The sequence below is a fragment of the Ictalurus punctatus genome, chromosome 20, assembly GCF_001660625.3.
Source record: "Ictalurus punctatus breed USDA103 chromosome 20, Coco_2.0, whole genome shotgun sequence".
Lineage (NCBI taxonomy): Eukaryota > Metazoa > Chordata > Actinopteri > Siluriformes > Ictaluridae > Ictalurus > Ictalurus punctatus.
This window is the reverse complement of record NC_030435.2, coordinates 24,465,227-24,488,818: the sequence shown is the minus strand read 5'-3', so window position 1 is coordinate 24,488,818 and position 23,592 is coordinate 24,465,227. Positions and strand designations below refer to the sequence as shown.

Sequence of the window (23,592 nt, the reverse complement as noted above, 5' to 3'; positions counted from 1 at the left end):
AACATCAGCACCACGTTGATGATGATGAGGAGCATCATGATGAAGAACACCACCACTCTCTGTGCCTCGGGACTCAGATTGCAGCGTAAAAAAAAGTCTGAGACGCTCTGACGCCGAGCCATGATGTCACACGCGCACGCACACACACACACACACACACACACACACACACACACACACACACACACACACACACACACACACAGGAGAGGTGCACTCGGACCCGGAAACACTCGATCCGGAGCGTTAGCGTGTGAGGACAATTTGAAAGGAGATGGAATGAAGAGAGAGAGAGAGATTCCACGTCTACACTTCCTTGTTCTCTCTCTCTCTTCTTCGCTTCCTATCCTGCCCTCTTCCTTGTTCTTTCTCTTCGTCCTCCTCTGGTGCTCGTCTCTCGTTCTTTCCCCCTCGCTCCTCTCCTCCGCTGCCACAGAGCTGCTCACACTCTCCTCTCTCTAAATCCCTCCGAGCTGCTTAGCAACGCTCCTGCACTGAGCGACAAAAATTCATCTATCCATCCATCCATCCATCCATCCATCCATCTCCCTGAATAGCTTCTATTTCTTTTCTTCCTTTTTTTCCTGTTTTATCTCTCTCAGCCAATCAGACAGCAAGGCTGCGAGGCGTATCCTAGAAACCAGAGTAATGGAGGTCAGTCTTAGCGGAGGGAGGGAGATGGAGCTTGCACTCTCTCTCTCACACACACACACACACACACACACACACACACACACACACACACACACACACACACAGCTGCAGCCCTGCCACATCCGGAGTCTCTCATTGACTGCTTCAGCTGTCCATCTTCTGTAACTCCGCCCACATCACGTATCAGCACATGTTCATGCAATGAATGTTAAAGATGACTGAAGGATTGTTACAGGATTAAAGGACTCTGATTTATTCACCTCATGCATCTGTCTCTCTCTCGCTGCGTCTCTCTCTCTCTCACTGTAACTGTCTTTCTGTCTCTTTGTCTTTCTCTCATTCTGTTTATTTTATCTCTCCATCTCTGTCTGTCTCCATCTATTTTTCTCACTTTCTGTAATTACTTTACTCTCTCTATCAGTCTTTTACTTTTTGTTTCTGTCTCTCCGCAGGTCTTTCTCTCTATTATTATTATTATTATTATTATTATTATCATTATCATCATCATCATCATCATCAATTCTACTTTTGTTTTTTCTCTCCTTTTCACACAAGCAGCAAAACACATCTCTCTCTCTCCCTTTCTCTCTCTCTCTCTCTCTCTCTCTCTCTCTCACACACTCCGTCGTGAATGAAATCTAATTTACACTCTGATGATGTCAGCAGAATCATAATTAACTTTTATTGCACACACACCAAACTGCTCTCCACCAATAAGTCTACCAGTGTGGGCGGAGTGTATGGTAGTGGGTGGAGTATATGGTAGTGGGTGGAGTATATGATAGCGGGCGGAGTATATGATAGTGGGCAGGGTGTATGGTAGTGGGCGGGGTGTATGGTAGTGGGCGGGGTGTATGGTAGTGGGCGGGGTGTATGGTAGTGGGCGGGACTTGTGGGCAGGGTGTATGGTAGTGGGCGGGGTGTGTGATAGTGGGCGGGGTGTGTGATAGTGGGCGGGGTGTGTGATAGTGGGCGGGGTGTGTGATAGTGGGCGGGGTGTGTGATAGTGGGCGGGGTGTGTGATAGTGGGCGGGACTTGTGGGCAGGGTGTATGGTAGTGGGCGGGGTGTGTGATAGTGGGCGGGACTTGTTACCTCGTTAATGGCGAGTTGTTCTCCTCCTCCTAAGCGGTTGGCAGAAATGTGGAAGTCGTTGTACAGCTCGTCTTCACTGCCCACCTCATCACCCAGACCCGATTTATCCTGAGGTCCATCAGTGATCACCAACGCTACAGAAAACACACACACACACACACACACACACACACACACCAGTCATTCTGATATAAAACTAGTTATATCCGTCTGTCTCTGCATGAGCAGACCTTTACACCTCCGTCCTCTTTTTGCTCTCCTCAGTTTCACATCTCTAAAATAAATGTTTTTTGTGAGATCAGAGATCAGTGTTGCAGAAGGAAAAAACAAAACACATTCTACATTATTCACTTTTTTTAATTTATTGATTAGATAAAAGACAATGTCATGTTCACGTGTCAAACTTCACGCTGCAGAAAAAAGCTTAAACGTTTTCACGCCGCCTCAGAGGCTAAAGACGAATACTGAAAGCAGAAGCGGCGGCGTCTACGCTTCCTGTCATGCTTCTCACACTTTACACCCCGACCACACGTCTGCTTCAGTTCCACTTAAAGCCCGATTTACAGGCAGCAGTTTCCCCAACAATAAATCTGTTTCTTCACAGAGAGACAATGAAGCGACATCTGCGCAGAATAAGGCGTCCACACTGGGTCTCTTCACCCCGAGACACCGGGCTAATGAAGCGAACACGTAACAACCGCACCGCCTCCAGTTCAGCATCCTGCGCTCCCTCACTACTGTAACTGTGTCTGAAACACAACAAACACGAGGTCCTCGTTATTCTGCTCCAACCGCTCATTAATCTCTTCAAAAGAAAACATTTAAAACTCGAGCGTTTTTAATTCGCCATTTAATTGAAAGTGCTTCCTCCATTTCGCTGTTTAGTTTTATTCTTCTGAAAGTATTTTCAAATTCTCTCACATCTTTTCATTCCCTGGGATACGATATTTGTCCTTATGTTTATTTCTTAAAGAAATTTCACTTCATTGTTTATTTTATCTGCACGTTCTGTTTGATCAGGTTTTTCTCGGGGTACGTCTCTATAAGCTTGGCTCAGCTAGCCACTGGGATTTCTGCCAAATCTTCAAGGCAAAACTGCTCCAGGTCCTTCCAGTTGGAGGGGTTCCACTGGTGTACAGCGATCTTTAAGTCATACCACAGATTCTCAGTTGGATTGAGGTCTGGGTTTTGAATAGGCCCGTCCAAGACCAGTACGCTTAGGGTCCTTGTCCTGCTGGAAAGTGAACCTCCGCTCCAGTCTCAAATCTCTGGAAGACTGAAAGCAGTTCCCCTCAAGAATTTTCCTTTATTTAGGGCCATCCATCCTTCCTTCAATTCTGACCAGTTTCCCAGTTCCTGCCGATGAAAAGCATCCCCACAGCATGACGTTTCCACCACCACGCTTCACTGTGGGGATGGTGTTCTCGGGGCGATGACAGGTATCGGGTCTGTGCCAGACATAGCGTTTTCCTTAACATCTGACCAGAGTAGCTTCTTCCATGTGTTTGGGGAGTCTCCAACATGCCTTTTGGTGAACAGCAAACGTGTTTGCTTATTTTTTTGTTGAAGCAATGGCTTTTTCCTGGCCACTCGTCTGTAAAGCCCAGCTCTGTGGAGCGTACAGCTTAAAGTGGTCCCATGGACAGATACTCCAATCTCCGCTGTGGAGCTCTGCAGCTCCTTCAGGGTTATCTTTGGTCTCTTTGTTGCCTCTCTGATTAATGCCGTCCTTGCCTGGTCCGTGAGTTTTGGTGGGCGGTCCTCTCTTGGCAGGTTTGTTGTGGTGCTGTATTTTTTTCTGTTTTTTATGAAGGATTTAATGGTGCTCAGTGAGATGTTCAAAGTTTCATTTTTTTTTTTTTATAACCGAACCCTGATCTGCGCTTCTCCACAACTTTGTCCCTGACCTGTTTGGGGAGCTCCTTGGTCTTCATGGTACCACTTGCTCAATGGTGCTGCATACTCTGGGGCCTTTCAGAACAGCTGTATATATACACTGAGACACTTAGACACACAGGTGGACTTTACTGAACGAATTATGTGACTTCTGAAGGTAACTGGTTGCTCCAGATCTTATTTAGGAGCTTCATAGCAAAGGGGGTGAATACATATGCACACACCGCTTTTCTGTTTTCAATTTTTTAAAACAAGTTTTTTTTTTCATTTGACTTCACCGATTTGGACAGTCGGTTTGAGACGGTGAACACTTCCACAAAGCCGACTGAGGAGATGTTTCTGTGGGAGGAGTTACACACACACACACACACACACACACACACACACACACACACACACACACACACACACACACATTTAGTGCTTCATGCTAGCCTGGAGGTTATAATTATCTGTTCGCCGCAGAGCAAACACGGAGGTGAAGAGGGGAACTGAGGACACGGAGCTGAGCAGCGGTTCTGGCGTCTCAGACGACGTTCCCGATGCCACTTCTCTCAGCTCACACTTTCACTCTTAGTTATTTTCAGTAAAGACAGAAAGAAATGAGGAAAACAAAACCCAGACGTAGTTTCACGAAGACAGCAAACAACCGTCTGAGACATCGCTGGTTTGTCTGTCACCATGACAACCTGGAGTCAGAGTTAACAGGATTGGTCACGTCCCAATTTGGCACCTAGTGTAACGTCTCGTCGCCTTGTTTACATAAATTAGCAGAGAACATGTGCTAACAGGCCGAGGCGCTAATGAGGAGTTCATCAGTCTTACAGACTAAAGCAGAATCGTCTGTCTGTCTGTCTGTCTGTCTGTCTGTCTGTCAGGAACACCGTTTTACTGTTTAGATTAACAATCATTTGTGTCCTTTAAGTGAAAAACGGCACATTTTGCTAACGAGCATTCGATGAATTAGCATATGGAATTTGTCAGGTAGCAATGTTAGCTACAAAAGCTAAACCTATTTAAAAAGCTGAGCTGAGATGGTGATGGTGATGGTGATGAAGCGGAGCCATGTGTTGCGTGCCTGTAGATAAAACTGTGATGATATTTCAGTACAATATTGTGATAATTTATTGTTAAACGCGGATACACACTGAACATATATAAAAATGCGAGTGGTATGTAAAGGGCAGCAGTGCAGCGCTCGCTCTGAGAACATCCTTCCTGCATCTCGCTTCATTAGCTGGCACCGAGACATAAAAGCCATTAGTCGTGTTGTTCCAATGGAAAAACGCTGGTATGTGCTGCGTGTTTACATTTTATACACACAGAAAAATCCCTCTGTAGCAGCACCACATTTTACTACCATAAAAAACACCACCGTAACTTCATAACATCGTAACACTAACGCCGTAACTTCATAACATCGTAACACTAACGCCGTAACTTCATAACATCGTAACACTAACACCGTAACTTCATAACACCGTAACACTAACACCGTAACTTCATAACACCGTAACACTAACACTGTAACTTCATAACACCGTAACACTAACACCGTAACTTCATAATACCGTAACACTAACACCGTAACTTCATAACACCGTAACACTAACACTGTAACTTCATAACACCGTAACACTAACACCGTAACTTCATAACATCGTAACACTAACACCGTAACTTCATAACATCGTAACACTAACGCCGTAACTTCATAACACCGTAACACTAACACCGTAACTTCATAACATCGTAACACCGTAACTTCATAACACCGTAACACTAACACCGTAACTTCATAACATCGTAACACTAACGCCGTAACTTCATAACACCGTAACACTAACACTGTAACTTCATAACATCGTAACACTAACGCCGTAACTTCATAACATCGTAACACTAACGCCGTAACTTCATAACACCGTAACACTAACACCGTAACTTCATAACACCGTAACACTAACACTGTAACTTCATAACATCGTAACACTAACACCGTAACTTCATAACACCGTAACACTAACGCCGTAACTTCATAACACCGTAACACTAACGCCGTAACTTCATAACATCGTAACACTAACGCCGTAACTTCATAACATCGTAACACTAACACCGTAACTTCATAACATCGTAACACTAACGCCGTAACTTCATAACACCGTAACACTAACACCGTAACTTCATAACATCGTAACACTAACGCCGTAACTTCATAACACCGTAACACCGTAACTTCATAACACCGTAACACTAACACCGTAACTTCATAACACCGTAACACTAACACCGTAACTTCATAACATCGTAACACTAACGCCGTAACTTCATAACACCGTAACACTAACACCGTAACTTCATAACATCGTAACACCGTAACTTCATAACACCGTAACACTAACACCGTAACTTCATAACATCGTAACACTAACGCCGTAACTTCATAACACCGTAACACTAACACTGTAACTTCATAACATCGTAACACTAACACCGTAACTTCATAACACCGTAACACCGTAACTTCATAACACCGTAACACTAACGCCGTAACTTCATAACACCGTAACACCGTAACTTCATAACACCGTAACACTAACACCGTAACTTCATAACACCGTAACACTAACACCGTAACTTCATAACACCGTAACACTAACACCGTAACTTCATAACATCGTAACACTAACGCCGTAACTTCATAACACCGTAACACCGTAACTTCATAACACCGTAACACTAACACCGTAACTTCATAACACCGTAACACTAACACCGTAACTTCATAACATCGTAACACCGTAACTTCATAACACCGTAACACTAATAATTTATTACACTGTAACTTTGTAACAATGTTCACTCCACAATCACACAAATCATGACCAAATTAATCCGAGGACTTTAAAAGCATTTTAAAACACTGTTGCTGAATAATAAAGGACTGAAACACAGATGTAATCTGTAAATGTAAATGTAATATTTTGATTCAGTTATTTTATTAAACATTTTATTTAATCCTGTCTTTTCCTCTGTGGTTTTGTCATTTAATGCTTTTTTATTGTTTAATTTTGAATAATAAAAAAGAGACATGTTTATAAATCTGAACAGTTCAGTAGCGGACGTGATCAGACGTTATTAAATAAAGAATTCCTAACAGATGTGTCGAATTCTTTCACTGTATTTGTATTTTATTGTTGTTTGAATTTATTTGATTTATTGTAGAGGACTTCAGCTGACAACCAAGTGCCTTTAACGTGCTAGAAAATAAACATCACCCGATTACTCTCAATAATTCTGTAACATTTTACCCAGCTCTGTTTTATTCTCTTCTGTAGTAAGTTCTTTTTTCTGTAAAACACATTGAGCTTCATTATGTTTTATATATTATTACAATTTATTATAATTTGATTCTCTATATTCTACAGAGACAGTGTTCTGTTCAGCCTGTATAAAGGCGAGCGAAAGAAAACAGAGCAGAGCTACACAACTTCACACTCGAGCACACAATGAACAAAAGAGAGAGAAAAAAGTTCAATAACAAGAGAGAGAGAGCGAGAGACAGAGAGAGAGAGAGGGAGAGAGAGAGACAGAGAGAGAGAGAGAGATAGAGAGACAGAGAGAGGGAGAGAGAGAGAGAGAGAGAGAGAGACAGAGATAGAGAGACAGAGAGAGAGACAGAGAGAGAGAGAGAGAGACAGAGAGAGAGCGCGAGAGAGAGAGACAGAGAGAGAGAGAGAGATAGAGAGACAGAGAGAGAGACAGAGAGAGAGAGAGACAGAGAGAGAGAGAGAGAGAGAGACAGACAGAGAGAGAGAGAGAGAGAGAGAGAGAGACAGAGAGAGAGAGAGAGACAGAGAGAGAGAGAGAGAGAGAGAGAGACAGAGAGAGAGAGAGAGAGAGAGAGAGACAGAGAGAGAGAGAGAGAGAGACAGAGAGACAGAGAGACAGAGAGAGAGAGAGACAGAGAGACAGAGAGACAGAGAGAGAGAGAGACAGAGAGCGAGAGAGAGAGAGAGAGAGAGACAGAGAGACAGAGAGAGAGAGAGACAGAGAGAGAGAGAGACAGAGAGCGAGAGAGAGAGAGAGAGAGAGACAGAGAGACAGAGAGAGAGAGAGAGAGAGAGAGAGACAGAGAGACAGAGAGAGAGAGAGAGAGAGAGAGAATGTGTCACAGAAGAGCTGAACTCTGAGATGATCTAGTGCACTACTCCTCCTGTAGGGTACGAGATGGGGTTGATGTTCGAGTGCACTAAATATTTAACACGGAATTGTTGCAGATTCCTCTCACGACTTCCTGTAGTGTAACTTTGTTTCTAACTCTGTGATTTCGTGACTTTATCATTTTTGAAACATTTTCACATTGTAATCGTGTACATTTCCAACACCAACCTTTCAGCAGTAGAATTTTTTTTACATTATAATATTTTTCACTTTATATTTTTTTAAACATTTTATCATTTTGTAACAGTCTTTTGACTTATTTCTACATTCTCAGTAATTCTAAGAATAATGCGAGTAATTCTTTTTACGCAATCTAAACATTGTGATCTTGTGACGTTCTTTTTACTTTATTTTTTTTTTTACTTTTAAACACAAATTTTGTAACATTTTTACATGAGTAAGTTATTTTGTACATTATCATTTTGTAACATTGTTATCTTTTACTTTATATTTTTTACATTTTAATTTGATACATTTTTAACATTAGTAACTTTTAAAAACATTTTCACCTCATAATTTGAAAAACTTTTTAGCATTAGTGAATCTTTACGGTTATAATTTTGTAACATAGTGCCCCGTGGTGCTTCATGTTTATAATCTAAACTCTAATAATCTATAGGAAGAGGGAAATAAAGAGACTCAAAGCGGAGACACAAACTGGAACTCGTTTCAGAAAACCCGCAGCTGTAGGTTTCCGCTGTAAAACTGCACGAACAACTGAACCATTATTTATTGATTGATTTTTAATAGAGATGATTCTCAGGGTTTTTTTTTTTTTTTTTTTTTTTTTTTTTTTAAGCTGAGAGCAACAAGGTGATGTTCCTCCATCTCTTATTTCCACCCCCCTCCCTCCCCCCCCCCACCCCCCCACACACACACACACCGATTTGCTCCATTTCCAATAAACCCCGGCTATACTACAGTATTTAAAGACACTGTCCACCTGTCACGCTATAAAACGCAGAGAGACGTCTCAGGGAGACAGAACATCACTAGGTAGTGCGCACTACAGCAGCGTTGAAGAGACAGAAGGACGCTTACCGTTGGTGGAGTGTAGACTTTCTAGGCTCCAGTAATGAGACATGACCCCTCGTATCGCTTTCACCCCCCTAATGACTCCCAAATCTGCTGCTGTGTCTGCATTCGGCCACACACACACACACACACACACACACACACACACACACACAGTCGAGGAAGAAGAGGAGGGCGGCTGCTCTTCAAGCTGGTACAGACTCCAGACAAATGTGTGTGTGTGTGTGTGTGTGCGTGTGTGTGTGTGTGCGTGTGTGTGCGTATGTGAGAGCGAATCACAACCTCCACTGGTAAATTTCAAGCGTCAGAAACACTCACGATGTCGCCTGCATCCTTCCTACACTCGCTCACAGACTGAAACACACATGATCGAGCCTCTCCCTCTCTCTCTGGCTCCCTCTCGCTTTCACACACACACACACACACACACACACACACACACACACACACACACACACACACACTCACAGCATCAACAGGGAGCCACTGAGGAGACGCGGACACACGATTTACACAAGCTTAAGTTCAAGCTCGACTTGCCAACCCTGAATATTAATATAGAATACTGAATGAGAGATGATACGCACACGTTTATTAAAATAAAAGAAGACATTTTTAATGATTAGAAAGGGAACTGGCTGGCGATGAAAAAAGACCGTCTTCATCCGTGCATCACAGTCCCCCCGTACTGACCCCCTTCAGTGCTGTTAGTCAAACCGAGGAGAGAATTCAACCCGCACGTCCGAGTGCACTTATTTACCCACTACAGGTTCATCCCTGAACACGTCTAGTGCACGTCTAAGCGTGTAGAAGACCGTCACACGTGCACACGTGCCTGGAGAAAAAAGCCGTTTCTGTAAGCAGTGTCAACAATTCATACATCACCTACTGCACTCGTACAGGAGTGACAAAGAGCTTCCTGAAGAACGTCTCCACTACGCAGGGTTCGGAACCCACGTCCTACAGGGCTGAAGAGGTTCTGCAACGCCTCACTGAACACCTCGCGCACTAGCGCAGGGCGAATCCCGTCATCTGCTCATTTATCACAGCGTCAGAAGCTCACGCGGGTTTTAATTAACGCTTAACGAGTAAACTATTCCAATTAAGATTCAATCAAATGTAACGCTATAAAACTGACACTAACTCCAAAAATAAACACCATAAACCTGTAAACAGAACAAATATTAGCATTTTATTCCTCTTTATAATACGATTGTAACATTGTAATTCATTTAAATTCATTTACTTACTCAAGCCGCATACTGTACACCACAAAATTATGACTTTTACATCCTATATATATATATATATATAAATAAAACAGACAGACAGATGGATAAATTAGACAGACAGAAGAACAGAGTCGTGTACAGCGGTGCTGGAAAGTTTGTTTGAAAGAATTTGACATTTCTGCATAAATCTGATCTAAAACATGATCAGATTTTCACACGAGTCCTGAAAGTAGATAAAGAACCCGATTAAACAACAATATTATACTTGTTCATTTATTTATCGAGGAAAGCGATCCAGTATCACAGATCTGTGAGGGGTAAAAGTATGTGCACCTCTAGGATTATCAGTTAATGTGAAGGTGAGATTGGAGTGCGGTGTTTTCAGTCAGTGGGATGATGATCAGGTGTGTGTGAGCGAGCGAGCGAGCGAGCGTCCTGTTTTATTTAAAGGACAGGGATCTATCAGAGTCTGATCTTCACGACACGTGTCTGCGGAAGTGGATCACGGCACGAGCGAAGGAGATTTCCGAGGACCTCAGGGAAAGAGTTGTCGAAGCTCATCAGGATGGAAAAGGTCACAGAACCATCTGTAAAGAGTTTGGACTCCACCCATCCACAGCCAGACAGATCGTGTAGAAACGGAGGAAATTCACCACCATCGTTCCCCTCCACAGGAGTGGAGACCAACGAAGATCTCTCCAGGAGCCAGACGTGGAATCGTCCACCAGGTCACAGAGGAACCCAGGGGAACTCCTCTCACACTGGCTAATGTTAACGTTCATGAGTCCACCATCAGGAGAACACTGAACACCAATGGAGTGCATGTCAGGGCTGCGAGGAGAAAACCACCGCTCTCCAAAAAGAACATTCCTGTCCTTCTGCAGTTTGAAAACGATCACGCGGACGAGACGGAAGACCGATGGAAAAATATTCTGTGGATGGATGAATAGACCAAAAGAGAACTTTTTGGTTTAAATGAGAAGCATTGTGTTTGAAGAAAGGTGCACATACTTTTACTCCGCACAGATCTGTGATATCGGATCATTTCCCTCAATAAATAAATGAACAAGTATAATATTTTCATCTCGTTTGTTTAATCGGGTTCTCTTTATCATCTTTTAGGACTTGTGTGAAAATCTGATGATGTTTTACGTCATTTATGCAGAAATTTCTTAAATTCCAAAGGGTTCACAAACTTTCAAGCACCACTGTAGTTATCAGACATTAATTTAAAAGGTTTATTTACTTGTGTTCAACATTCAGGAGGAAACCATGAAGCCAATTATCTCATTATTATTATTATAGTTAAATAAACCTGTCCCGACCCTCTTAACATGAGCGTGTCTCTTTAAATAATCGGCACTTTTAAATGACAGGATTTTTTTGTTTAGATTACTAAACAGCAGTCATTTTTTTAAATGTTTTAAAAAAAGTTTCTCTGAGCGGAGCTTTAAAAGGCCTAAAAATCCTCTGTTAATTTAATGATGATTATTTTTCGAGTTTATTTGAGAACCTGAGGCAAGAGCATCAGAAAAAAACACTAAAAATCATTTATAAATTAGTTTAAAAACAGGTGACTGACCAAAACTGAGCAAAAACATGAAAGAAGAGAAGAATAAAAAAGTAAAACATGATATTATGACACTGCTGAGACGTGAGACAAGGGACGTCTGAGAGTTCACGTGAGCGTAGAAAGAAACTCGTCGCGTGATGATGTCACAGCGCTTTTCCTGTTTTCTCTCTCTGTGATTTCCCCAACAGCAGCTGCTGGATAAACTCTGTACCATCGCACAATTTAAAGAACGTTTACTCACCGAGAGCGGCCGGCTGCGCGAGTGTGTGCTCTGAAGGTCGGACGAGACACGACTCTGCAGACAGAAACATGAGCGTGTCACTTCCTTTCACTTCAGTAATTACTCTCCCTCACTCTTCCACACACACTCGGAGTCACAGAGAACAGCTAAGAGACGAGTGTGACGGGTGTTAGCTGTGTGCTAGCTGTGTCTTAACCGTGCCCTAGCTGTGTGTTAGCCATGCGCTAGCCGTGTGTTAACCGTGCGCTAGCTGTGTGTTAGCCGTGCGCTAGCTGTGTGTTAGCCGTGCGCTAGCTGTGTGTTAGCCAGGTGCTAGCACAGTGATGTGAAAGGATCAGCTCACTGTGCTGCGTCCATAAAGGTCACGGTGTGGGACAGAAATGTTACACAGCAATAATGGACTTCTTGTTTCTTCTCAAAGGAGCCTGTATTTCATCCAATATTCACTAACACACACACACACACACACACACACACACACACACACACACACACACACACACACACACACACACACACACACACACACACGCCTACAGAAGTGTTTACACATGGACAGAATGACAGGCCTAGATCAACAGAGAATCAGACAGATAGAGAGACACTGACTCAAGACAGATAGACAGAGCAACAGTGAGACAGATAGAAAGAACAGATATACAGTTAGACACAGACTGTTAGACAGCCAAAATAAACAGAGAGACAGTTATACAGACAGACAGACAGATAGTAAGATAGAGAGACAGACAGGCAGATAAACAGACAGAAATTTAGACACAGAGAGAGAGAGAGAGAGAGAAACAGACCGAATACTTGGAAAAACACATTACACGTGCACGCACGCACAAACACACACACACACACACACACACACACACACACACACACACACACACACACACACACACACACACCAGTGTTAAAGTTTGTTAGTTTGTTTAAAGTCATCGTTGCCCCCTACAGGACAATCAGTGTAACACAGTTGATACTAATTATGTTTTATTATGATTATATAGAAACATCGCATCACTAATATCGCCAAAATAAATAAATAAAAAGAAATAAAAATCAGATTACAGAAATAAACAATAACAAATTCTTGATTTATATCTAATAAAAAAAAACACCACGACTTTATTTTCATGAATGTCCCAGACTACAGGAGCGTACTGCTGAAACATCAGAGCTTTAATAACAGTGAAGTGTGACGTGTCAGCACAACGCCTCGGCAACCCCACAGTCTAATATTGACTGAACGTATCGCTCACTCGGTCCTCACCTGAGAATGAAACTGGGCGTGGCCAGTGGAGACAGTCCAGTCCAATCGGAGTGCTCTGAGAGAAGAAGTGGTCTTTAAGAGAGGTGGAGGACAATTGCTGTGGAGAAGTGAAGGACAGTCTCATCTGTACCTGGGGCCGAAAAACACAACCGACAGCTCTTATGTCTGAATAATTATAACACGTAGCGTCTGATTTATAACATAAGATCATCGTTAAATGGTAGAGAGAGTAACACCCTGAAATATCTCTCTCTCTCTCTCTCTCGCTCTCTCTCCCTCTCCCTCTCCCTCTCTCTCTCTCGCTCTCTCTCTCTCTCTCCCGCTCTGCCTGTTGCACTGGTCTAAACTTCACAAAACTAAACTGCAAGGAATAAAAGTGCAGTTCATTAATTATCCAAAAAATATCTTGGGTCAAGTTTGACGGAAATCCAAGATAATCCTATAAAGCAGCCGCCTCACATCCAGAGGAAGAACCAGGAAGAAGAAACAGGAAGTCGAAGGTTTCCCACGACGACGAGAACCATGAAACCAAAAGCAAGATTTTAACAAATAAATAGAGAGAAAGATGCATGGAGGAACAGACAGACAGATAAACAGGCTGTCAGACAGACAGATAGTTAGACAGACAGACCATTAGATAGACAGACAGGTAGATAGACAGAAAAACAAAGAATGACAGACAGATGGACAAACAAATCAATAGAAGGCTGTATCTACAGACACAGTGGAACAGACAGGCAGACAGATAGACAGGTGGTAACTGGTAAGAGACAGATAGCTATGCAGACAGACAGACAGGCAGACATAACACAGACACACCTATAGACACAGACAGACAAATAGACAGGTGGACAAAAGGAAAGAGACGGTCCGTTAGGTAGGCAGACCGACATCAGACAGATTGATACACAGATGGACAGACAGATAGACAGACAGATAGACAGACAGATCCTAGCCACTACAAGTCAAGTGAGAGAGTGCCCAAGAGAAAGTGAAACAGGAAGTAGGAGAGCAGACACAGGAAAGTTGTCCAAGTTCCAGGAAACAGTTTCCCTCCCTTCTTACTTTCTGCTGCTCTTCAGATGTGGTGCTCAGCGTCCCGAGGCTCCTCTGCAGCATCACCTTCGTCTTCTGCACTTCCTGGAACTCCCCGAGCAGCTCATCTGAGCACGATCTCTTCTGCGCCTTAGCCGTCCAATTATCTGTGACGTTCCTCTCCTGAATCGCACCGGCCGCCGTCTCTCCGATTTCCCGCAGAGGTAAAGTCCAGCTGCAGAGGTCAGAGACCGGTCTGGGTCGGACCACACGCCGATCGCGTCTTCTGACACGGAGCACGGACGAAGATGACTGGAGAGATGATGTACCACCATCCTGTGCAGGTTTTCGCGTGGACAAGCAAAAAAATGTTGTTATTGAACAGAGAAAAAGGTGTGTAATCGTTGACACGGTGATGTTTTCTTTAAGGAAACGTTTGTGTGATGTTTACGGAAGGAGTCTCCAGTGTCAGAGGTAAACCTGTAACTAAGTTTTCCAACATCTTCAGGACAGAGGAGTTTGTGCTTTGTGGTTTCTCGGTCACATGACCAGCTGCCATTTTATTTGGCTTTTTAACTTCATGAGAGAGAGAAAAAGACTTGCGTTATAGCTGTTAGAACGTAAGTGAGAGCAGGAACTAACCTCACGAGCTTCACGATCGTCACTAAACATTAAATGTGATTAAAACTAGCTATAAAGTAGAAGGTGTCACTGCTGCTGTATAAGGGGAATAAAACACTTGGAGACGTGTCGCTTTAGGGAAAAATACAGCTTTGAGGCGGTAACATTAACTCCGCTTCATCACACCACTGATCATATATTTATTATAAAAAGTGCTGCATGACTGGATCATAAACAGAACGATCACCAAGACTCACCTCAGACTGCGTGGCGGAGTTGGTGGACACCAGGCTGGTTTGAGATCGGTTGTCCGAGTTGATGTCTTCGAGTAAGTACTCCGACTCAAAGGACTGAGCCGACGCAAGTCGTGTTGCTCTTTGCCCAACTCGCCTTTCTGAACGATCTGACAGTCCCTCCAAACTCGGACCCTCACCAAGAGAACACAGGGAGGTGGCAACGGATTTTGAGGGGTTGCGGAGGCTGCTCCTCTGGCCCCAAACCCCAGGATTTTGTGGTTTGGGAGTCATTGGCTTAGTTGGTGTATCAAGTCCTTCAAAGGAACCCAGGGATCTTGTCCAGGATGGAGATAGCTGATTTGTTAGAGCAAAAACACTAGGGTGCATGGGTTTCTCCGAGATGTTCTCATGACTGTGGACAGCCTCAAAGTTTTTAGCTAAGCCATTAGATAGTGTATTCCTCTCAACAGGCTCCGCCTTAGGTCCAGACACTGATGCTTCAGAGTGTGATGTGCTTTTAAAATCCCCCTTGGAGCTCTGGAATCCCTGAAGATCCGGACGATCCTCGGTTAACCCAGACACTAAGTCACTCAGGTGGCGACATCTAGACTTGGCACCACTTGGTCCAGGAAGAGAGAGAGTTCTCTTTAGCATCTCAGAATCCTTAGACATTTTTCTCTTCACCCAAGGTTGCTTGGATTTTGTATCCTGGTTCAGAACGCTGGGATCCTGTTGGTGGTCTTTTTCAGCAGTTCGGATCTCGAACAAGCTCGACAGAGACTTCTGAGCCAGTGCGAGCTTCATGCGGAAGTTATCACTGCTCTTGCTTTTCTTCTGGGGATCAAGAACAGGTTTCGTTTGCCCTCGCTCACTGTAACTGTCATGTTGTTGTGTATTCTTGGAGCTGGACGTGGATTTGGATTGTTCATTCCAGGTTACACCAAGGGCTTTCCCCAAGACCACATCACTAGATTGATCCTCGTATTTTGTCGAGTGATCTACAGTAGGATTATGACTAGGTGTCTGATTTCTCTCCTCTCCAACCTCAGGAGATATTTTGCTCTCAGGTTCAACCTTGCTTCCAACCTTGATCTCTCTCTTGCTTTTGCGGAAGGAGGGGATTCTTGTGAACCTGGAGAACTTTGAGCTTTTCCCTGCAGACATGCTCTTGGTCTCCTTGTTCTTTAATAAGCTCTGGCTGCTGCCAGTGGAGTTCGAGTTGCTTCCTGTTGTGCCGTGACTGGGATCTTCAACTTCTTCACTGTTTGTTGTAATAAAGTCTTGATCTGGAGATGCGGAATTGGGAATATCATCATCATCATCATCATCATCATCATTAGCATCACACTCGTTTGTCAGACAAGAGGTGGTGTCTACATCTTCTGGTTTATCAGAAAATCCTCTCATAGACCCGACATTGTATAGCGCATCATTTTCATCCCTTTGTAAAGGGGTGCATTCGTCCTCATTCGCAGATGATACAAGATCCTTCAGTTCTCCATTCAAACTCTCTGAGATCTCCTGAGGGTGCTCCGACTCCATAATGGGCTCCAAATCTGATACTAGGCCAGTGCTAACATCTATAGAAGGGTAACTCTGGATCTGAAGTGAATCTGGACAAAAAGGTGCTGCTTCGGATTCATAAGTTCCTGATCCACTGGTAACACTGATTGAGGCAGAGTGAGGCATTAGGCTTTGCTCTCGGAGGATCTTCTGACATGTAGGTCCATTTATAGAAAGAGCGTATGAAAACTCAGAGCTCTGACAACTGGAATGAATCAGTCCACGGTGAGCATCCGCGACTGGACGGACAGTAGGATCTGCCATGACGTCCTGGTGTTCCCCCAACTGGCACTCTTTACCATACATCTTCCCCTGAGAAGCATCTTCTACATCAAGTGGATTTGAATGATCCCTTTTGTAATCCATCATGACTCGTTCAGAGATCTCAAAGAAGCCGGCAGAATTGTTTGATAAATTTGAGAAGACGTTCGAGGGACCATCTTGCATGGATGGATGCACATGATTCCAGAGTTCCTGTTCTAGTGTAGGAGCATGTAAAGTGCAAGGTGTCTCAGGTGTGTGCTGCTTCGTGTTATTGTTTGTGTCTGAACCATGATGTGAACCATCAAAATGCAGTGAGGCTTTTAAGCCAGATGTTTCCTGCATACAATAATCATCATATGAAATACTAGCTTCATGCTCCTTCGCACAGACCTTCTCAGACGTAGCCTGGTCTCCTTGCAGGACCTGTTTAGTGAATTTGGTGATGTTAAGAGAACCTAAAGGAGTCGATTCCTTGAATAAAACCTCAACTGGACCTGGTAGTTGTCCTACATAGCTGTCTACAACATCTCCTCGAACACAATCGAAGGGAACACGTTGTGATTCTTTACCAGCTGAAGATGGCATCACATAAGAGTCGATATAACCCGAGTTATCTGAATAAATGACCTCCTGCTCTTTCTGGGGTATGACCGTGAATTCCTTCACACTGAAAGTGTTCAGAAACGGCACATTTATCAAATCATCTACATTTTTAGACCGCCTTTCAGTTTGATCATTGTCCAAATCCAAAGTTTGTTCATCATTCATTGGAACGTGAAGCTCTGGAATAAAACCGTTAGCACACGACGGACTCGAGGAATCTTCCTCTGCTGAATAATCATCACTGTCTTTAATAGACGGAGAACTTTCGAATAAGTTCTCCTTGTTGATGTTTGGATTGGAAAAGTGTCTCTGATCCTTTTGGAGTGATGTTACACCTTCAGACTGAAGACTAGAGCTGACAGAAGACTGAACACAAGGACATCCACCCATTAATGGATCTACGAACATCTTCGCATCTACTGATAGATCCACAAATATGTTACTATTTACCTCTGAAGGTTTGACCCTAGCTTCATCAATCTGTCCCAGATGTTCTACCATATTTGTGCTTAAAATTATCTGTGATAATTCAGGAACAGTGAGATTCTCCAGTTTATTTACATTATCTGATTCTTCTTCATTTCTACTTGCACCAGTTAAATCAGATGCGTTCTCTAAAGAAGGCTCTGCTTCACTTCCATCTGGTGGTGCAAGGGTGTGTTTACAAGATGTAAAAAGGTGTGAACTGATCGAATCTGTGTTGTACGTGCCATCCTGAGAGATGGAAAGAAGTTCAGCTACCTCAGGAGATGGACCATTTAGAACTTCATCCTGCCCTGGATCACCTAAAATCACTGCATTGGGGTCCAAGAGTACAATGAGTTCCTCTCCATCCTTGTTCTTCTCCAGACCTTCATTCTGTGAAGGAAGTCCAGTTTCCTCAGGAGATAAACAATGATCAATTTCTGCATTCTCAACATCATCTTCTCCATTGCATTCACTTGCTAATGGTACCACGAGTTCCTCTTTATCAGTTCCCTTTCTTTCAGAATAAGACGAGTCCAGATTTCTGATTTCAGGAGAGCTTGTAGGAGAAGGTATACTCCCATGATCTGTTCTCGAACCATCTAAATGAAAAGTGCTGTCTAACTGGGATTCGGCCTTAATTTTGTCTCTCATTGTAGGGATCTCCTCAGAAGTCAGGTTTTTTGATGTTGTATGAGATACACTAGCTTGTGAGACAGATGAAAATCCAGCTTCCTCAAGAGATGAACCTTTTAAAACTTCATCACACCTTGAGACATCTAAATTAAATGCATTGCAGCCACCTACCAGAGGTACTGAGAGTTCCTCTCCCTCCGCATTCACCTCCAGGCCATCATTCTTTCTTTCTGAATGAGCAGAGTCCAGGTTTCTGAGGTCAGTAAAGTGTTCAGAAGAAGAAAAGTCCACATGGTCTAAATCAGAAGAGGTTTCTAATTGGGGTTCTGCTTCACTTCGGTCAGTGAGGGTTAGTGTGCACGTAGAAGCTGTAAAACTTTGTGAATCGATTGAGTCTGTGTCAGACACGCTAGCTTGACAGATGGAAGGAAGTCCAGCTTCCTCAGAAGATAACCGATTAACAATTTCTGCATTCTCCAGATCATCTGCAGTTACTACACTGCAGTCATTAGCCAGTGGTACCATGAGTTGCTCTCCATCCGTGTTCATCTCCAGACCACTGTTCTTCCTTTCTGAAGGAGAAGAGTCCAGATCCCTGAGGTCAGGAGAGCTTTTAGGAGAAGGGAAATCAAATTGATCTTCACGTGCAAAGTCTAGATCGGAACTAGGTCTGTCTAACTGGGCCACAGCTTCAGTTTGGTCAGTAATCAAAGCTGTGTCAGACGTGCTGGCCTGGGAGATGAAGGGAAGTCCAGCTTCCTTGGACAAGGTCTCAAACGATGATGGATCCACAATTTCGTCACAGGATAAAGAATCTAAAATCACTGCACTGTAGTTTCCTGTCAAAGGTACTACAAGTTCTTCTGTGACTGTTTTTAATTGAACGCCATCATTCTTGATTTCTAAATGAACTAAGTCCAGATGTTTGTGGTCAGGAGAAGAACATTCTACAAGATCTCTGCTTGGGGCGTCTGATTCTGATGCGTTGTCTAACTGGAGCACTGTGTCAGTTTGGTCAGTAGATGTAAGTGTATCTTCAGTTGTAAAAAGTTCTGAATCCGTCAAGTCTTTTGATGCAGTGTTGGTGTGCAAGATGGAAGGAAGTCCAGCTTCCTCAAGAAATGACCAGTTTGCAGCTTCATCATCTGAATCATCTAAAATCACTGCACTGACCACTACTGCACTATTTTCCAGTGGTACTTTGTGTTGCACTTCATCAGCGTTCATCTGCTGACCATCATTCTTTATTTCTGAATGAGATGACTCCAGGTTTTCCAGGTCTCTGAGGTCAGGAGAACGTTTAGGAGAACAATCCACTTGATCGTTGCTTGCAACAACTAAATTTGAAGTGTTTTCTAACTGACGAGCTTCTTCACTTCTACAGGTGAGCTCTACAGGTGTCTCTACGGAAGTTGGAAAAAGTTGTGAATCAATCACATCCGGGTCGGATACGCTAACCTCAGAGATGGAAGGTAGCCCAGCTTCCTTGGAGAAAATCCTAACAGCTGAAACATCAGCAGCATTATGATCGAGAATGATCACCCTGCACTCCCTTGTCAATGGTTCCAGGAGTTGCTCTCCATCCGTGTTCATCTCCAGACCACTGTTCTTCCCTTCTGAATGAGAAGAGTCCAGATTCCTGAGGTCAGGAGAGCTTTTAGGAGAAGGAAAGATCCCATGATCTCTGTGATTGCTTGTAACAGTGAAATCTGAAGTGCTGTTTAACTCTGGTTCTGATGTACTTCTGTAGATCAGATCAGGTTTCTCTTGAGGAATTGTGAAAAGTTGTGAATCCGTCAAATTTGGGACAGAGACACTAGCCTGAGAGATGAAAGGAAGTCCAGCTTCCTCAACGGATGAACCATTTAGAACTTCATCACACCCTGAATGAAGATTTCTGAGGTCAGGAGAGCTTCTAGGAGAAGAACATTTCCTATGATCTGTGGTTAAATCAGGAGTTTGTTCTAACCGCGGCGCTGCTTCACTTCTGTCAGTCAGCGTAAGGGTTTCTTCAGACGTAGCCTGAGAAATGGAAGGAAGTCCAGCTTCCTCCGACACGATCTCAAGAGATGAACGATGCCCTGAATGATCTGAAATCATTACACTGGACTCACTGGATAATAGTGCCAGGAGTTGCTCTTCACCAGTGTTTATCTCGAGAACATCATCCATTCTTTCTGAATAAGAAGAGTCCAGCTTTCGGAGGCATTTAGAAGAAGAAACATCCACAAGATCTCTGCTTGCAACAACTAAATCCGAACCAGTTAAGTCTTCTGCTGCTGTGCTGGACTGCAGGATGGAAGGAAGTCCAGCTTCCTCAGATGGTGACTGATTTGCAGCTTCATCACACCCTGAATCCTCCAAAATCACTGCATCGCAGCTGTCCTCCACCTGTACCAGGAGTTCCTCACCAGTTGTAAAAAGTTGTGAATCGGAGTCTTTTGGTGCATCCAACACGCTGGTATGTGAGAGAAAGGGAAGTCCAGCTTCCTCGAGAACTGCACATCCTGAATCCGAGTCTGGGAAGCTGCACTCGCTTCCCAATGCTACCGTGAGTTCCTCTCCATCCGTGTTCCGCTGTGGACCACCAACTACCGCATGCTGACCTTCTGAGTCCTGCTTTCTGAGGCCAGGGGAGCGTTTAGGAGAAGAGAAGTTCACGTGATCTCCAATATAATCCGAGGAAGCGTCGCCGTGCCACGAGCACGTCTCAAAATACTCCTCAGTCATGTCCTGAGCTTCTTCCAGTGCTGATTCTCTCCAAACATCTCGACTTTCTGCGCTCTTCTCCTGGAGAGAGTCGACATCTTCTGGATGAGCAGCACGTGTAGCGAAGTCCTCGACAGCTGGAGTCTACAAGGAGAAAGAGAAGAGCTTTAGTCGATCGTTTCGAAACCTGACACTTCCTCGTCACTCTACGACACACGGTCTTCACGGCGAGCCTGAAGGAACATGTTTTTCTCTGTCCGTTAGCACGTCTCGGTTGTTTAATCTCTCCGCTACAGTTTACCGTCATCCTACTGGTGGATTTTAAACGAACGTGAGAGACACGCTCTGCGACTTTAACCACAAATTTCTGACAGACACACTTACAGTACACTTTGACTTCAGGTTCACCTGTGAAGACTGCATGAGTTGTTAAAAAGGATAAACCAACATGAAGATCAGAGAGCTGACTGTGGGAGGAAAGCGAAAGAGGAGAACTGTATCAGAGGCGCTGCACAGACACTGGGCACAGCCAATACAACAATCTGGAACATTTTCATCGTTTATTTACAACAAAAATAAATCAATTAGTCTTGCCCTTCTGGAGAGGACAGTACATTAACATTATATATATATATTTTTAACCCTTTCTCATGACTTCACAGGACTCGAACTCAAAGCATCGTCCTTCAGAAAATAAAACAGTTTCCCTGACAACGAGACTTTATTCTGTTCTGCAGCTCAGCGAAATGCTGTAACCACAACACTGTAACTACAGCCTGAATCATGCGATAATCTCACCCAGTACACACGTACTGACACACACACACACACACACACACACACACACACACACACACACACACACACATACACACAGACACATACATATACACACAGACACATACATATACACACATAGGCATACATACACACACACACATACTGACACACACACAGACAGACATACACACAGCAATCAAATAGAGAACAAAACCAGCTCTCCAAATCCTCAAACTTGCACACATCAGATTACACAACACCACACAATTCAGCACAAAATTACTTTATTCCTCTGGTGCATGAAACGCAGGTACAGGCACACACTCGTACAATCAACAGCACACACACACACACACACACACACACACACACACACACACGTGTCAGAGGATGTGGATTGAGGTGGAGGACAACATCAGAGACACACGCCTGCCAACAGGCCGCTCCGAGCCGCTCCTACATTCACCTGAAGCGACGTTACACACCGCATTTCTACAAACAGGAGTCAGGTCCAACTGTCTGACTCAGGGTTGCCAGATCTGAGTCACATAAAATCCCCAAAATCACTAGAGTCCAAATCTGCACCTAAAATCCTGCAGTAAACACTACAAATATCATTCTATCCGCTATTGGCAACATTGCTAGCCAATAAAAAACAGAGGATGATGAGACAGCTATTTATTTATTTGTTTGTTTGTTTTTTCAGACATGGACCAAGCCGTAGTAAGTCAGCGATTTTGCGATCTCAGAAATTAACGCAAAAATCAAAGAAAGGCTTCAATATTGGGAGGAGCCTGCAACTTTTCTGCAAAACAATTTCATGCGATTGTGATTTCGCCGATTCGAGTGGTTTTCCGCAAAAAAAACTAAAAGAAATAAATAAAGAAAATCAAACTTCAAAATCCTGTACGGACCGGACAGAAACCAGCGAGGTGAGAATCTGGCGTGGCGTTACTTCATAATAAACAGCTCTTCATTTCTTTACTGAGCAAAGACACCAAAGTCCCGCCTTCTTCTTTTCCATTGGCTCACAAGACTGAGACTTAAACAATAAACAATTCAGTTTCTGCTAGACGCAGAAACACTCTTCTCCTCCTCTGCCTTTTCCACTCATGTCAATTTTTTGCTGATGTTTGTTTTCTTTACCGCTGCTTTAACTGACAAAACAGAAGCGTGTCATTTTCGGGCGTCTCCCGTATCTCCGTAGGCTCGACTGTAAATGTTGGCACCTTTCTACTATCAAACAAAATAATAAATATCACGAATAAAATAATCGAATTGACTGACGCACCGCAAACACGTTCCTGCCAGACCTTTTCTTCTAAGCCAACACTTCCTTTCACCCCACATGCACATCCAACAGAACAAGTGTTCAGTATTTGCATTAGAAAAGCCTGCATTTGTCTCGCAAAACACTAATAATTAACCTGAAATATGCAAAACCACAAC

The 23,592-nt window shown here is 43.5% G+C and overlaps 1 protein-coding gene across 6 annotated transcripts in view; it reads right to left on the bottom strand.

Moving 5' to 3' along the window:
• The window catches only part of arhgef4 (Rho guanine nucleotide exchange factor (GEF) 4), a 47,848-nt gene that overhangs the window by 8,249 nt on the left and 16,007 nt on the right, over positions 1-23,592 (bottom strand). For 3 of the 6 annotated variants that reach the window (XM_017495148.3, XM_017495150.3, XM_017495151.3), the window contains 6 exons: positions 15,145-21,507; positions 14,297-14,602; positions 13,232-13,361; positions 11,953-12,006; positions 8,913-9,008; positions 1,749-1,882 (listed from right to left, as the gene is read on the bottom strand). In XM_017495148.3, coding sequence (XP_017350637.1) covers positions 1,749-1,882; positions 8,913-9,008; positions 11,953-12,006; positions 13,232-13,361; positions 14,297-14,602; positions 15,145-21,507 — 7,083 coding nt within the window. The other 3 variants (XM_017495149.3, XM_017495152.3, XM_053673804.1) reach the window with 3 other exon arrangements.